The sequence below is a fragment of the Astatotilapia calliptera genome, chromosome 16 (assembly GCF_964374335.1).
Source record: "Astatotilapia calliptera chromosome 16, fAstCal68.1, whole genome shotgun sequence".
NCBI classification, from domain to species: Eukaryota; Metazoa; Chordata; class Actinopteri; order Cichliformes; family Cichlidae; genus Astatotilapia; species Astatotilapia calliptera.
The window spans coordinates 18,704,039-18,718,650 of record NC_137437.1 but is presented as its reverse complement, the minus strand read 5'-3'; the positions used below and the strand labels follow the sequence as shown (position 1 = coordinate 18,718,650).

General features: G+C 41.6%; 1 protein-coding gene across 2 annotated transcripts in view; it reads left to right on the top strand.

Moving 5' to 3' along the window:
- The window catches only part of LOC113007490 (FERM and PDZ domain-containing protein 4-like), a 33,887-nt gene that overhangs the window by 1,045 nt on the left and 18,230 nt on the right, over positions 1-14,612 (top strand). Inside the window, exon 1 of one of the 2 annotated variants that reach the window (XM_026144106.2) lies at positions 7,497-7,956. The exons of the other annotated variant lie outside the window; for it this stretch is intronic. Coding sequence (XP_025999891.2) covers positions 7,916-7,956 — 41 coding nt within the window. The 5' untranslated portion in view covers positions 7,497-7,915. Of the gene's footprint in view, positions 1-7,496; positions 7,957-14,612 lie in introns of those variants that run through there. 2 annotated transcript variants of the gene reach the window in all.

Genomic DNA, 14,612 nt, shown 5'->3' with positions numbered 1-14,612 from the left:
ATAAAATAAATATACAATAAGATAAAAATAGAATACAAATACAAATACTATATACAACTGAGTAAAAATACAACGATGACAGAAAGGATTATTGCACTTAGTATTATTGCATATGTATGGATGTGTGTGCTTGATCAGTTAAAGTCTTTATTATGGAGTCTGACAGCAGTGGGGAGGAAAGACCTGCGAAATCTCTCCGTCCCACACCGTGGGTGCCGCAGTCTCCCACTGAAGGAGCTGCTCAGTGCTGTCACAGTCTGCTGCATGGGGAGGGAGATGTTGTCCAACAGGGATGACAGCTTAGCCGCCGTTCTCCTGTCACTCACCACCTCCACTGGGTCCAGAGGGTATCCTAGAACAGAGCTGGCCCTTCAGATCACCCTGTTCAGTCTCTTCCTGTCCCCAGCAGAGATGCTGCCGCCCCAGCAGACCACGCCATAAAAGATAGCAGAAGCCACAACAGAGTCATAGAAGGTCTTCAGGAGTGGGCCCTCCACCCCAAACGACCTGAGTCTCCGCAGCAGGTACAGCCTGCTCTGCCCTTTCCTGTAGAGGGCGTCTGAGTTATGAGTCCAGTCCAGTCTATTGTTCAGATGAACACCAAGGTACCTGTAGCTGTCCACAGCCTCAATGTCCATACCTTGGATGTTCAGTGGTTGCAGTGGAGAATGCTTGTGCCTGCGGAAGTCTACCACCAGTTCCTTGGTTTTACTGGCGTTGATCTGGAGGTAGTTCAGCTGGCACCAGTCCACAAAGTCTTGGGTCAGACCTCTGTACTCCTTGTCGTCCCCATCAGTGATGAGGCCGACTATTGCAGAGTCATCAGAGAACTTCTGCAGGAAGCACTGGGTGGAATTGTGGGAGAAGTCTGCAGTGTAGATGGTGAAGAGGAACGGAGCCAGAACCGTTCCCTGTGGGGCCCCCGTACTGCAGACGACCCTGTCCGACACACAGCCCTGAGTCCTCACATACTGTGGTCGGTCGGTGAGGTAGTCCAGGATCCAGGTAGTGAGGTGATGGTCCACTCCAGAGTTCTCCAGCTTGTCCTTCAGAACCGAGGGAAGAATGGTGTTGAAGGCACTGGAGAAATCAAAGAACATGATTCTCACAGTGCTTCCAGCGGTCTCCAGGTGAGCGAGGGAACGATGTAGGAGGTGAATGACGGCATCATCCGCTCCAATGCCAGGCTGGTAGGCAAACTGAAGTGGGTCCAGTGATGAGCTTATTAGGCGCCGAAGCTGAGCCAGGACCAACCGCTCCAGGGTCTTCATCAGGTGGGATGTCAGAGCCACTGGCCTGTAGCTGTTGAGGTCCTTGGGGCATGAAGTCTTTGGCACTGGTACAACACAGGAGGTTTTCCAGAGCTGTGGGACTCTTCCCAACCTCAGGCTCAGGTTGAAGAGGTGCTCCATCACCCCACACAGTTGGTCCGCGCAGGACCTGACGACCCTCGAGCTGATGCCATCTGGACCCGCTGCCTTAATAGGGCTTCTTTACAGCCAAACTTTAGTATGTTTGATGAATTCAGTCCACACAGCTGAGAGGTCATGTTATTATGGAAGCTTACTCACTGGCTTTGTTTACTGAAAAATTTAAACCTGCAATTAGACATTTTTTGGTTACTTGAGGGTAGTCATTGAAAGCAAGCCATGAACGCAGTATCGGAATATCGTGACTTTGGCTAAAATAGCAATTAATAACTAACATCATCCAGCACTTACAGAGCAACATTACCATTTTTTAAAGATAAATTTGAAGCCTAAAAGTCCAAATAATGAGCTTAAACTTACTGCAAAGCTCCATGAAGTTGCAGAAGGTTTAGGTGAGGATGTTCTGTAAGTTCAGTGTCATGAATTCCAGACACGTTCACATTATTCTAGTAAAAGTAAAAATGATGATATTAGAGCCATAGTGGCTGAAAGCAGCCTTGTCATTGGTATCCGGACCCTATGAACTACTAAGTGATACTGCAAATAAGAGATATTTAGACATAATGAGTCTACAGACAAGTGTTCAGTGTAAGAATTTTCAATAAGGTGTGATGCGTGCTTTTCTCCTGCTGTTTTTTTGTTTTTGTTTTTTTGGTATTTAGTCACACTTCTTATCCTATGACAGAACCTTGTGCCTGTGAATTATTGCCTGGGACTTCAGTTGTTTCTGAAAGTGCTCCAGTGATAAATACAGTGGGGCAAAAAAGTATTTAGTCAGCCACCGATTGTGCAAGTTCCCCCACCTAAAATGATGACAGAGGTCAGTAATTTGCACCAGAGGTACACTTTGACTGTGAGAGACAGAATGTGAAAAAAAAATCCATGAATCCACATGGTAGGATTTGTAAAGAATTTATTCGTAAATCAGGGTGGAAAATAAGTATTTGGTCAATAACAAAAATACAACTCAATACTTTGTAACATAACCTTTGTTGGCAATAACAGAGGTCAAACGTTTACTATAGGTCTATACCAGGTTTGCACACACAGTAGCTGGTATTTTGGCCCATTCCTCCATGCAGATCTTCTCGAGAGCAGTGATGTTTTGGGGCTGTCGCCGAGCAACACGGACTTTCAACTCCCGCCACAGATTTTCTATGGGGTTGAGGTCTGGAGACTGGCTAGGCCACTCCAGGACTTTCAAATGCTTCTTACGGAGCCACTCCTTTGTTGCCCGGGCGGTGTGTTTTGGATCATTGTCATGTTGGAAGACCCAGCCTCGTTTCATCTTCAAAGTTCTCACTGATGGAAGGAGGTTTTGGCTCAAAATCTCACGATACATGGCCCCATTCATTCTGTCCTTAACACGGATCAGTCGTCCTGTCCCCTTGGCAGAAAAACAGCCCCATAGCATGATGTTTCCACCCCCATGCGTCACAGTAGGTATGGTGTTCTTGGGATGCAACTCAGTATTCTTCTTCCTCCAAACACGACGAGTTGAGTTTATACCAAAAAGTTCTACTTTGGTTTCATCTGACCACATGACATTCTCCCAATCCTCTGCTGTATCATCCATGTGCTCTCTGGCAAACTTCAGACGGGCCTGGACATGCACTGGCTTCAGCAGCGGGACACGTCTGGCACTGCGGGATTTGATTCCCTGCCGTTGTAGTGTGTTACTGATGGTGACCTTTGTTACTTTGGTCCCGGCTCTCTGCAGGTCATTCACCAGGTCCCCCCGTGTGGTTCTGGGATCTTTGCTCACCGTTCTCATGATCATTTTGACCCCACGGGATGAGATCTTGCGTGGAGCCCCAGATCGAGGGAGATTATCAGTGGTCTTGTATGTCTTCCATTTTCTGATGATTGCTCCCACAGTTGATTTTTTCACACCAAGCTGCTTGCCTATTGTAGATTCACTCTTCCCAGTCTGGTGCAGGTCTACAATACTTTTCCTGGTGTCCTTCGAAAGCTCTTTGGTCTTGGCCATGGCGGAGTTTGGAGTCTGACTGTTTGAGGCTGTGGACAGGTGTCTTTTATACAGATGATGAGTTCAAACAGGTGCCATTCATACAGGTAACGAGTGGGAGACAGAAAAGCTTCTTACAGAAGATGTTACAGGTCTGTGAGAGCCAGAGATTTTCCTTGTTTGAGGTGACCAAATACTTATTTTCCACCCTGATTTACGAATAAATTCTTTACAAATCCTACCATGTGGATTCATGGATTTTTTTTCACATTCTGTCTCTCACAGTTGAAGTGTACCTCTGGTGCAAATTACTGACCTCTGTCATCATTTTAAGTGGGGGAACTTGCACAATCAGTGGCTGACTAAATACTTTTTTGCCCCACTGTATCTTGCTGTATTATCCTCATTGAGCTGAAGTAAGCTCTGATTATTGCTGAAAAAAACCCCCATCTGAATGGAATCCGTATAGTGTCATGAGAAACAGCAATGTAGAGTTGGGAATCATCGTCATAAATCTAAAACTATTGGCATGTCTTTTGATGACAACACCAGAAAACAAGCATGAAAAACAGTGAAAATAAAATGTCCCAGGATCGAGCCTCGTGTCACTATGGAAGTTTGTTTCGAACACTGAAAAAAAGAAAGAAATTGCAGGCTAAGTCATCTAAATAAAGGTGGTATGGTATGGTATATCAAAAAAGTGTCTCGAAATGTAGACTTACTTTTGTAGAACTCTGACAGACAAAAAAACGAAAGAAAAAACAACAGTGGTGGAACAATCTTCTATATGTCAGTTGATGGGTTTATTTTTTTGAGGCATATGTATTTTTGGGGCACAATGAAAATGCTATCTAGCTGTGAATTAGGACCTGTTGTCTGTGGGCCGTCTATGACAATACAGTCAACTGTGACCTGCACTGGGGTCAGGTAGAACAAGGACAGGGATTTTTATTTATTTATTTATTTATTGGTCTATTCAAGTCGATACCAACACCATTTACAATCTCTATCCCTACTAAAGCCATTTCTGTGCTCTGATGGGCCCAAAGGCCTGATTGGAAGTTTTCCAAAATATAGTATGAGTAAAGAAAATAATTTAGCTGCTCAAAAACCTCTGAGCCTAAACGTTTAAGGGGACCGTTGAATTAAGCTTGTTTTTCTTTAGCTGTTTTACCATAGTGGCCTCATATGCAGTTGTTTTTAGGCTAATATAACATATCACTTCTCGTGTTAGTGATAGCAGGCCTGGAGGTGGCTATCTAGTCCCTGAAGTCTGCTGCAAACATTTCTAACCTGGTTCTTAATAAATGGATGCACCAAAACATGACCTACCCTTGACCCACAAAAACATGTTTTAATAACCTGCAGGTTAACCACTCACACAGATAACTATGGTGATGAGCTTACTGGCAGTATCCCCATTATGCAGCTTTATTCACTCCACACAAAATAGGCGACAGCCTCCAAGTATTACTTTGAACTTTATCAGCAGGTGTAGTGAAACTGGCAAACCAAATCCGTAATCTTTTTAAAGCGTAGCACAACTCAGCCAGGTAACACTTCACTTCTTATCCCAATTAGTCACACCACTGAATATTCATAGCAAAACGGCGTTCAGATCTTTAAACTCTCCCCTAAAAGCTGTTTAATTCACTGAATAAATCATCCGCAGCCAAGGCGTAATTAGTGTCGCACTAAGAGACTGCGAAAGTTGAGGTTCTGAGGTGGCTCACAGGCAAACACTCACAAACAAACCAAACTCTGCAGATGAGGGCGTTGTCTAAGGGCAGTTTGCTGTAGTGGCTCCTCAAACACATGTTGTGATCCAGAGGGCACTAATGCGAAGTTCAGAGGGTAGCGGAGGCTACACAGTCACATCACTGCACTGTACAAAATGAGAAAACATGAAAACATGATGTCACAGCAGGCGTTACCTTGTATCCAGAAAAAAATGTATTCTGAATGGTTTTTTTTTAAAGAAATCCTGTGTTATCTAGAATCATTTGCAACATTTAGTGGTTTTACTTTTATTATTTTTTAAGGCAGTCGTCCACAGGCAGTACTTACAAAATTAAAGCAGTGAAGGTTTTAAATGGCCAAGTGTGCCAGAAAGGCTGAAATCAGCTGTTTTAAAAGGGACTCAGCGAGGGGGAGAGCAAGGGATCAGTAGGGCAGCGGGGCTTTATCGGTCAAAGCTTCAGCCATAGTCGCCTTATATCACGCTTCTGTCTGACCCTAATATTCTCTGCCACTCGTGTTGGCCTCTGGGCCACAAACCCAAATGGACAAACATAACTGTCTAAAATATGCTGAGTCTCTCAATCTTTGTGCCACAGGACAGTGCAGTTGAATTTGAAGCAAATTGTCAGACACGCTCTCTGTTCTGCTCTTCAGTGCATCTTTACCATCTCATCCAAAAAAAAAGGACTGGCTGTATTTTTTCAGACATGTATCATCAGCCAAATGTTGTTCGGATTGCTCAAGATGCTTCAGTCCAACAATTTAGAATCAGATTGTAACAGTAACATTTTCGAAATGATAGCTAGATAGATCAAAAAATCATAGGCAAAGCACTTTTTTGGGGTTTTCATTCTTCTTTTCTTTGTTTTCTTTTAGTTGGATGGTTTATGACAAAGTAGCACAAAAATGCCAAAGGAAAAAAAACAGCTATATGGATGTTCAAATCTAAAACTCTTAAGTAGATATTCAGATCAACAGCAGTTCACCTGGGCTCACGCTCACTCACCGGGAGGCTCACCCATTTTTACCCATTAAGTTGTATCTTTTCTGTGGCAGCAAACATGCCTAAGCCTGACCCTGAGTGGAAGTGACAACATACTTTATTTTATGTATCACTCTCAGCAAAGGCACACTGACTCACTCTGAAGAGCCTTATAAGTTGTGGCATTTTAATATAGGATCCTTGGTACTTGATTGTGGAAACACAAGTTGTAGCTTGAATGAATTTTCTCAACTAGAATCAAACACTATTTGTATTCTGTGTATGCATTTATTTATCCTTTGCTACCTGCCATTCTTATTACCTGTTTTTTATTCTCCAATTCTCTTGTTCATGTTCCGAGCAGTGAACTAGATAAAAGACTCTCCTTTTAACTCTTGGATCATTTTGCCTATACTGTGATTAAAATGGAAAATCTGAGAATTGGGCAGTTTTTAGTTTATTTACTTTTGTCGAGCTTTTATTCTTTTTAATGCCAGCAGGTGTTTATATAATATATTTGATGTTGGTCTTGTCTAACATCAAAAATGCATGTTTTACTGATCTCGATAACAGCAAATTGTGCTATTTTCTTTTATCCAAACTTTCAGATCCACATGAATAAGTGTGAGGCCTCCCTGGATCAGAGAGAAAGCTAATTGGCTCTTGGTGGTTTTCAGTAGAGGTGTTTGATCTGAGGTATTTCATTTATGAAGAGTAGTTCTTCCTCCTTGGGTTACTAGACCTTGTGGTGATCTGCGAATGCAATGGATATGTGGCATTGAGGCATTTTTTAAACATCTGAACCATTTGAAATTCCAACAGCCTCCTGCTTCGGCACTCTGGGCATTACTAACAACATAAGACAGATCCTGTTATCATGACATGTTAAAGTCATGCTTTTCTTTTAAGATAAGTGCATTAACTCTTTATTTATTTGAATTGGACAATACTATTAAAATGTTTGACCTCATATGAATTGCATCAATTAGAGTGAGCATTTAGCTGCCGAACTGGTTTGAAAGGTCAAAACAAATGCACTGTACAGTATAGGAATTATAATGTGCAGCTGTGATGCAGAGACCTCATCTGGGGAGGGGACACATAAGGTCCTCACAACTCTTCAGCTGCTCTTGCTACTCCTCTGTTGCATATAATGTGCACATGATGCGTTGCCAGCTTTTATTTAATCCTTCCTGCTCTTTTCAACCTTTTCTCGCTTTATGGAAAGACCCACATGTAGCTTGATCAGACTGTTTTTCGAGCAATTCTTAGAATCCAGATCCATCCTTAACTAGAAATTCTTGTGCCTTTGCTACTAAGCACACACACAAACATCACAAATCCTCTCACATTCCTCTTTCCACTCTCATCACCCACAACCACCGCCATACATGTCCCTCCCTCCCTCTGCCCCTCGCTCTGGCTCTCTCTGCCTCTCTCCAAAGCTGTTGTTACTGTGCGGCTCCTGCACATCATTCCAGCGCGATGGAAATTAAATGAAGGTGGCTTAACGCAGCTAACAGAGGCATGCTTTGAAGGATGTAACCAGGGGAAGCTGCACTGCCAGATCCTTTTCCATGGGCTATGGATTTGTGTTGCTGAGGCGAGGACACGGGAATCACTCAGCCATGCAGAAGCACAGACAACAGGACTAATCTCTCCTCCTGACTTGTGGAAGCTCCACTTTTTCCCCCTTAAATTATTTATTCTCTATTGCCAAAGAGTGTGAGGGATAATGGGGCCGGAGTGAAGTAGATGGTGAATCTGTAGCCTTGACTGCAGTCTGCAGCACACATGGATGTGTTCAGCTTTGTGAAGATGCCAAAGCTGTCAGGGTGAGTCCAACCAATGCTGCTATGAATTTGCCAGTCTGTGGATTTGCCTGTTCGTTCTGTAGCAGCCGGCGTTTTGTATGTTCAAAGGCATGATTCAGATCACATGTTGAAAGTGTTATTAAAAATGCTGAGTTATTGATTTGTTCAAGAGAGCAAGTTGTGCAGTCACGTATGATGTGAAATGAATGAGCAAGTGAGAGAGATGGCAGTGGGGGTGGATGCAATTGGTGATGCGATTCATGTGTCTAAACTGTACGTATCTAAGTTCATAAATATTGCAGACAGTGGACACGGTTACTGCTCGAGTATTATGTAATATAAGGTAACCATAGATATTATGAAACATGAGAAGAAGCAGCAGAGGATGTTGCAAAATTTCAGATTATTCCAGGAAATTGAGTCATAGCAGTGATTGCTAGTTCTCAGCAGAGTTTTAAGTCATTTTCATTTTGAGTCAGTTTAGGGTACTGATCATAGCTTTCTCAAATGTTTTAATTCTGCCTAGAGTTATGACATATGAGTGGTTTTTTATCTTTAAAATCAAAATACCTGTGCCCTGAACAGGAAGAACATTTACAGTTGCTAAAGAGCCGTTTAAATCATGACACTTTGCAATTAAAATTAAAAGACAGCACATTTCAGTTTACACATTTACTTCCTTCATGTGGGTCATTTTCATTTGTGACAGATTCATAGTTTCATATTGGTTTTGTTTTAGAAGAAGTCATTAGAAGCAATGATAATGCAAAGCATAGATTAAAATAAGTCCTGAGGAATTCATTCGTCGACGGGGCTTACACCTCACCTTGCGCGCACATGGGTCTGCTAGATTGAGTTGATCTCCCCCAGTGGACATTAATCCTCCTAGGGGATTTGGCTCCATTAGAGGCACCACGGACCACTGATGAGAAGAACAGCTGATCACAAACAAGATACATTAAACAAGCTACTGTGTGTCACAGAAATGTATATTAGGAGCGTATCATTTCACTTATGAGTCATCACTGAACTGCACTGGCAATTTTTCATTAGTTCTTTGTTTATGGAAAAAGACATGCATCAAAAATACTAGCGTTGCACCTCAGTATTCGGTTTATTTACGAGGCCCTTTTTCATAACATTTCAGCTGGAAATCAAACAGGTAGCAGTGATTTTCCATCGTCGTACAGAAACACTGCTTTCTATTTAGTATCCCTCCATGGCAGCAATGATGCGGCTCCCAGTGGACCACCACCATCACTGCATCCTGTCACTGTTAATAATGCCACACAATGCTAACCCTGACTATGAGTTACCACTTCTACAGAAGCATTCCCCTCCCTTTGTTGTTGCTGATGTTTGTCTCCCTCTCATCTACCATTAGGAATTTAAGTCAGCACGAGTCTGTATTTCACAGCGAAACCCACTGTATTTATTCAGAGAGCTACAAGAAAGGCAAGAAAGGCTCCCCTCATTGTCTCTTCCTCCTGCCTTGCAACACCCCCAGATGTGTCTGCTATCAGAAACAAAGGGTTGATATAGCTTTCATTTTCTTCTTTCTCTGTTGTTTTAAAAATCAAGCTAGCATTTCCACTTGTTTAAGGTTTTGTAACAAGATACAAAGCAATGATGTCCTCTTTGAAGTTGCTGCTTTTCTTTAGCTTTTAAGAACTTATTTTCCTGGAAATTACAGTTACACTTTTGATTTTCTCTAAATATAAGCAGCAGCGATAGGCAGACAGGGCTTTCCTGAATCAACTGGGTTGCTAAAAGGTGTACAGCAATCTGTAGCTGTTTGCTGAGCATGCTCATATATGAAAAAAACAGCTAGAATATTGTTCACTGCATCTTGTTGGAGCTATATTTAGTCACTCTTATATAAATGATGGCTATGTTCATTAATGTGCATGTTTTCCCGCAACCAAGTAATGCAGAACAACAGCTAAAGCTAATTTACTTGGACTGTGTGACTTCATGCTTGTGCTGCTCACTTGGATCATTTCTGGCTGTGTTTTCCCAAAAAAAATCTATAATGTGAGCCATTGTTCAACATGTTTTGACTGCAAACTTTATTCACAGGAAATCACTGGTCTGGACACAAATTGATTAGCCTAAATGTTCATCAGAGTACACACAGACCAAAAGATCTGTCATACTTAGCGTTCAAATCAGAAGCTCTCAGGGAAGAGTAGAGCAGAAAGGACTCTGGGTCAGAAATGGTAGCCAGCTGGCTGGTGGATGAGGTCTTAGGCAACTATTTATTATGTTGCGTGCTGTAGAGCTTTTAGCGTAAAAGCAGTGAGTAGCACAAAGAGGTGCAGGAGCATTCATGTCTAGTTCAGCACCCACAGGGTAAGTTCATCACTATATTTGGTTAATGCTTTCTATAGAGAGCTATAGCACAAAGGATGGCTGGGGGAAATGCAGTGTAATAACAAAAAACACAGATTTCTTTGTTTAGCTTTGAATATCTTTTACTGCTGGATTTATCATTTCAACCAATTCAATCAAATGTAGTAAGGTCTACTACTCGGCTGGGAAACGCATTGTGTGTATGCAATCATGCACATTAAGATTCTGATTAGATATTTAGTGATATGCTCTGTGTTTCCTACATTTTAAGTGCTACTGCAGACTATATCCAGCTTTCAAATAGTAGCTCTTTTGTAAGATAATGGTGTTTTGTCATTTAACAGGTAAACAGTGGGACATCGAGGTTCCTTTACTCACTGTAACATAGCAGGGGGATCACAGTGGGTGGGCTGTTTCCCAGATGCTTTTTTATACCCACCCAGAGGAGATTAACTAACCAAAAAACGTTTCTATATAGAGGCACCAGAGAGCTGCTCAGGATAGTGCGGTTGCCCATGGCAACAATATCAGTGCTTACGAAGACAAACACAGAAATACAATATTCATTTAGAGTAATGGGGAAAACAGACACTCTTATTCTGGAGTGAGTGTTATTGTGCAGACAATTTCAATATTATTGTATAATGGCATTATATGGGACAGAGAAGAAATTTTAATCACCCAGGCAGTTTGATTTTTGGCTGCGTTAATGCGATGTGGTCATGGGAAAGTCATTTCTTGCAGAGTAGAAAAACAGTGATTTCTTCTGTGACGTCAAATAGATGCAATGTGGAGCAGCAAAGAAAGCATTTATGTACATAAAAGCGAGCAGTTTGTTCAAAGATTAGTAGTTCCGTAGCAATAGCCTTCATTTTAATTTTGGTGCGTATACAGCAGCACACAATATAAATCACAGGCTGGACCGTGCTCTTTTGTGCTTTCGTATCGATCAAAGAATTAGAGCCAAGGTGGTGGTTTGGCAAGTCGAACAGAGGGCAGATGTTTACTGAAACAAGAGGCAGTCTCTAAAAGAGGAGCAAAGGAATAGGGCCTTTAATCAGAGTGGTTCCACTCTGTCTGAGCCACTCTGCTCTACTCCCTGGGCTCTCTCCCAGGAGATGGTCATCTCGTCTGCTGTCTCTCCACTGATTTCATATCCAAACAGAATCACATTAGTGGTCTATCTATGCATAACTGTCTGTTTAAATCAAGAGCACTGAGAAAGCAGAATCAGTGCCTCTTCACAGTGTGCCTCGAATCATATTTGTAACACTCCCCTTTTTGTCAAGCAGGTAGAGTTGAACAAAAAGACCCACTTATTGTTAGATTGACCCCACTGTTGACCTTAGAATAAGGTGATGTCAAATTTTAATAGCTATAAAATTGTTTTAATGCTGCTAGCAAGGTCATTTTGATCGTGGGAATATATGAAACTTGTGTCTTTAAGAGTCTTTGTCTGGCAGAAAATGCTGAACGGTGTGCTGAGAGAAAAATGCTTTTTTAATACAGTAAATGCTGTAAGACAGAATCCCTGTATCACACTAATCTGGCTGCTGAACAATGTGATGATTTATTCAAGATGGCATATGCAAAGGAAATTAGTATGGCTCTCTCAACCTGGGGATATTCGCTTTCTCTTGCCTGGTGCATGCTGGGAAATGTGTAGGAAACAAAAAGGAAATGCAATAGGTTCGGGCCCCCTGGGAAATGGCACATAAACATCAGTAAAATTTGGCTGCTGCTTCCAAACAGGAATCTTTGTTGCAAAATAGACTTGTGAGAGCAAAAACACATCTATATGTATATCTATATCTATATGTGTGTGTGTGTGTGTGTGTGTGTGTGTGTGTGTGTGTGTGTGTGTGTGTGTGTGCGTGCGTGTATCTTGAATACCACAAATACCTCATGAATAATTACTTTTCTTTTTTTCTCTGTATGCATAATGGCCCACGTGTGGCACCAGAACGTGGTTTCACATAGCCAACCCTCATCAAGATTGTCAAAGTAAATTATTTAAACTAACTGGAATGCCTGTGTTGGAATGCTCTTCTTAGTTGTTGCTTGTTTATAATGCATAGTTACTCCCTACATAAATAGGACTTCAGCATTCATATAACACTGGATTGCTTCTATGAAGTGAAAGTGAACTCCTGTGATTAAGCAAGGGTCACACTGTTCATGCTTTTTTTCTATGAGGCACTGAAAAGTGATCTTTTTGCCATCACCAGGACAGAACAATCCAACTGCTGACTGGAACATCTGCTCTTTTAATTTCTGAAAACAAGGCAAATTCACAATTGAGCAACATTCTGTTGCATTTATCTAGTTTAGATTATAAAACCCTGATGTTATTTTCTGTGTTAGCAAAGTTTTTCATGAGGAGAGCCTAATTTCCCTATTCCTTTTAAGTGTTCCTTTGGCGCTCTTTTAAAAAATGTTTTTGGCTGCTACATGAGCTCAATCTAATAACATGAGCTCAATCCAAAAGCATGCACAAAATACAAAAAAGGCCTCTGTGCATTTTGTGGTTTTAGTGTAATTTATGCTCTGAGAAAGCCTACATTTTGCCTCCCAAATTCTTGTTCTAATTGTCCTCACTCTGACTCTTGGGTAACCTGTTCATGAATTGTGCAGCATGGCTTGCCTACTTAGCGCTTGATTACTTAGTCCGATGTGACTGTGGAGGCATTATTTATTGATGCTCACTGAGGAAGATCGGTTTCACTGTCCACCAGTGGGTGAACCTTTTCAGACGCTTTGTTAAGCTGGAGCGCTGCGACGTAGTGGCATAATGGTCCTCCTGTCTGCAGACAAAAGAAATCAAAGATCACAGTATCTATCACTATGCTGCTGATACATTGTGGCATAGAGTTAGGAAATGGATTTTTTGGAGCAAATCATTACTTCAGTCATATATTTTGAAGGCACCGCATCTGGAACTGTAAGTAATACACTTAATTGTGGTGTAGACCTTTGGAAAAAATGTCAAGCAGATCACTGCTGACGATGTAGTGTTGGGAAAAAATATCATAATTTTACAATATTATGCACTTGTTGGATTTTTTGAACATCTCCTGAGAAAAATTTATAAATCTTCAACATCAGACAATGCCTGTGTTAAAATGGCTGCTAGTACAATGGTGGGTACAAAGAGGACTCGTCAATGAGGTGGCTCCAACAGCGTCAGACAGTATCTAGTTGTGTCCACACACATCATATGAGCTGCAGGAAATGTTCTAAATATACACCATCGAGGCCTGTTCCCAGCTAATGTACTGTAGGTCAAATAAATCTATATCTGTGTGGAAATACTAATAACGCCAAAACACACCACTGCATTGTTAAAGTAAATCACATTGCTTCACAAGCAGACGTAAAATGTGGTACCCAAAGGAAAAACACCATTTTCACTGCAGAATTCAATTTTTGAAATGAATTAAATATGACTTAATGCATCCAGCAGCACTCAGATGTGTGTTTTTATTAGGGTAGCTGACTTGAGAACTGTGCTCCAGCTTTTATTGCATTACTTTGTCGTGGACTACCTGTTTGCACCAACTAGCTTTGCAGTGTTTTGTGGCCTTTCTTTCAGCTTACACGTGTTGATGAAATGGTAATACTTTATCAAGATCTCATGAAATAGACATGTGCATACACACACACGCCCACTAGGACGCACTCTTTCATACAGACACAAGCACACCTCGCACGCATTTTATTATCATTGGTACAGTAACTGGGGAAACATTTAGAGGGAAAGAAAGAGGGGCTTTGAATAATGAATGCGAAGAGCCCTGTTACACGGCAGACAAGCCTTTGAAGTGACACAACTTACTGCCACTGCTTTCATACCATCACCAGTGTGCAGACACAAAGACAGAGATAGAGGGAACAAAAGAAATGGGATGCAGAGGAAAAGACAGATGGAAGCATTTTGACCAATTACGGTTCTCGTGAACACCTTCACTCTGCCAACTTCTAACTGTGCAGAACTTTGTTTTGCTGGTAAGAATCAGAAAATCAGCTGAAACCGAGATTTAGACTGCTGCTGTCTTCCAGATAATAGGCTAAAATGAACTGTTTTGAGGATGGCGGTTATGGCTGGTTATATTCTCCGATAAACTTTATCAAATCGTCTTGGCGTTGAGCAAATCAAATAAGTACTTCATGACAGAATTCCCCTGGGCTTCTTTTATAAAGAATGTACTGACATCTAGAAATAAAACCAATTTCATGCCTCTCAAAGCACAAGAGTGAGCCATGACAACTCCGCCTGTGTGTCGAGCTTACGTAATTAATTTGATTTGTATGCACTCAGTGAACAG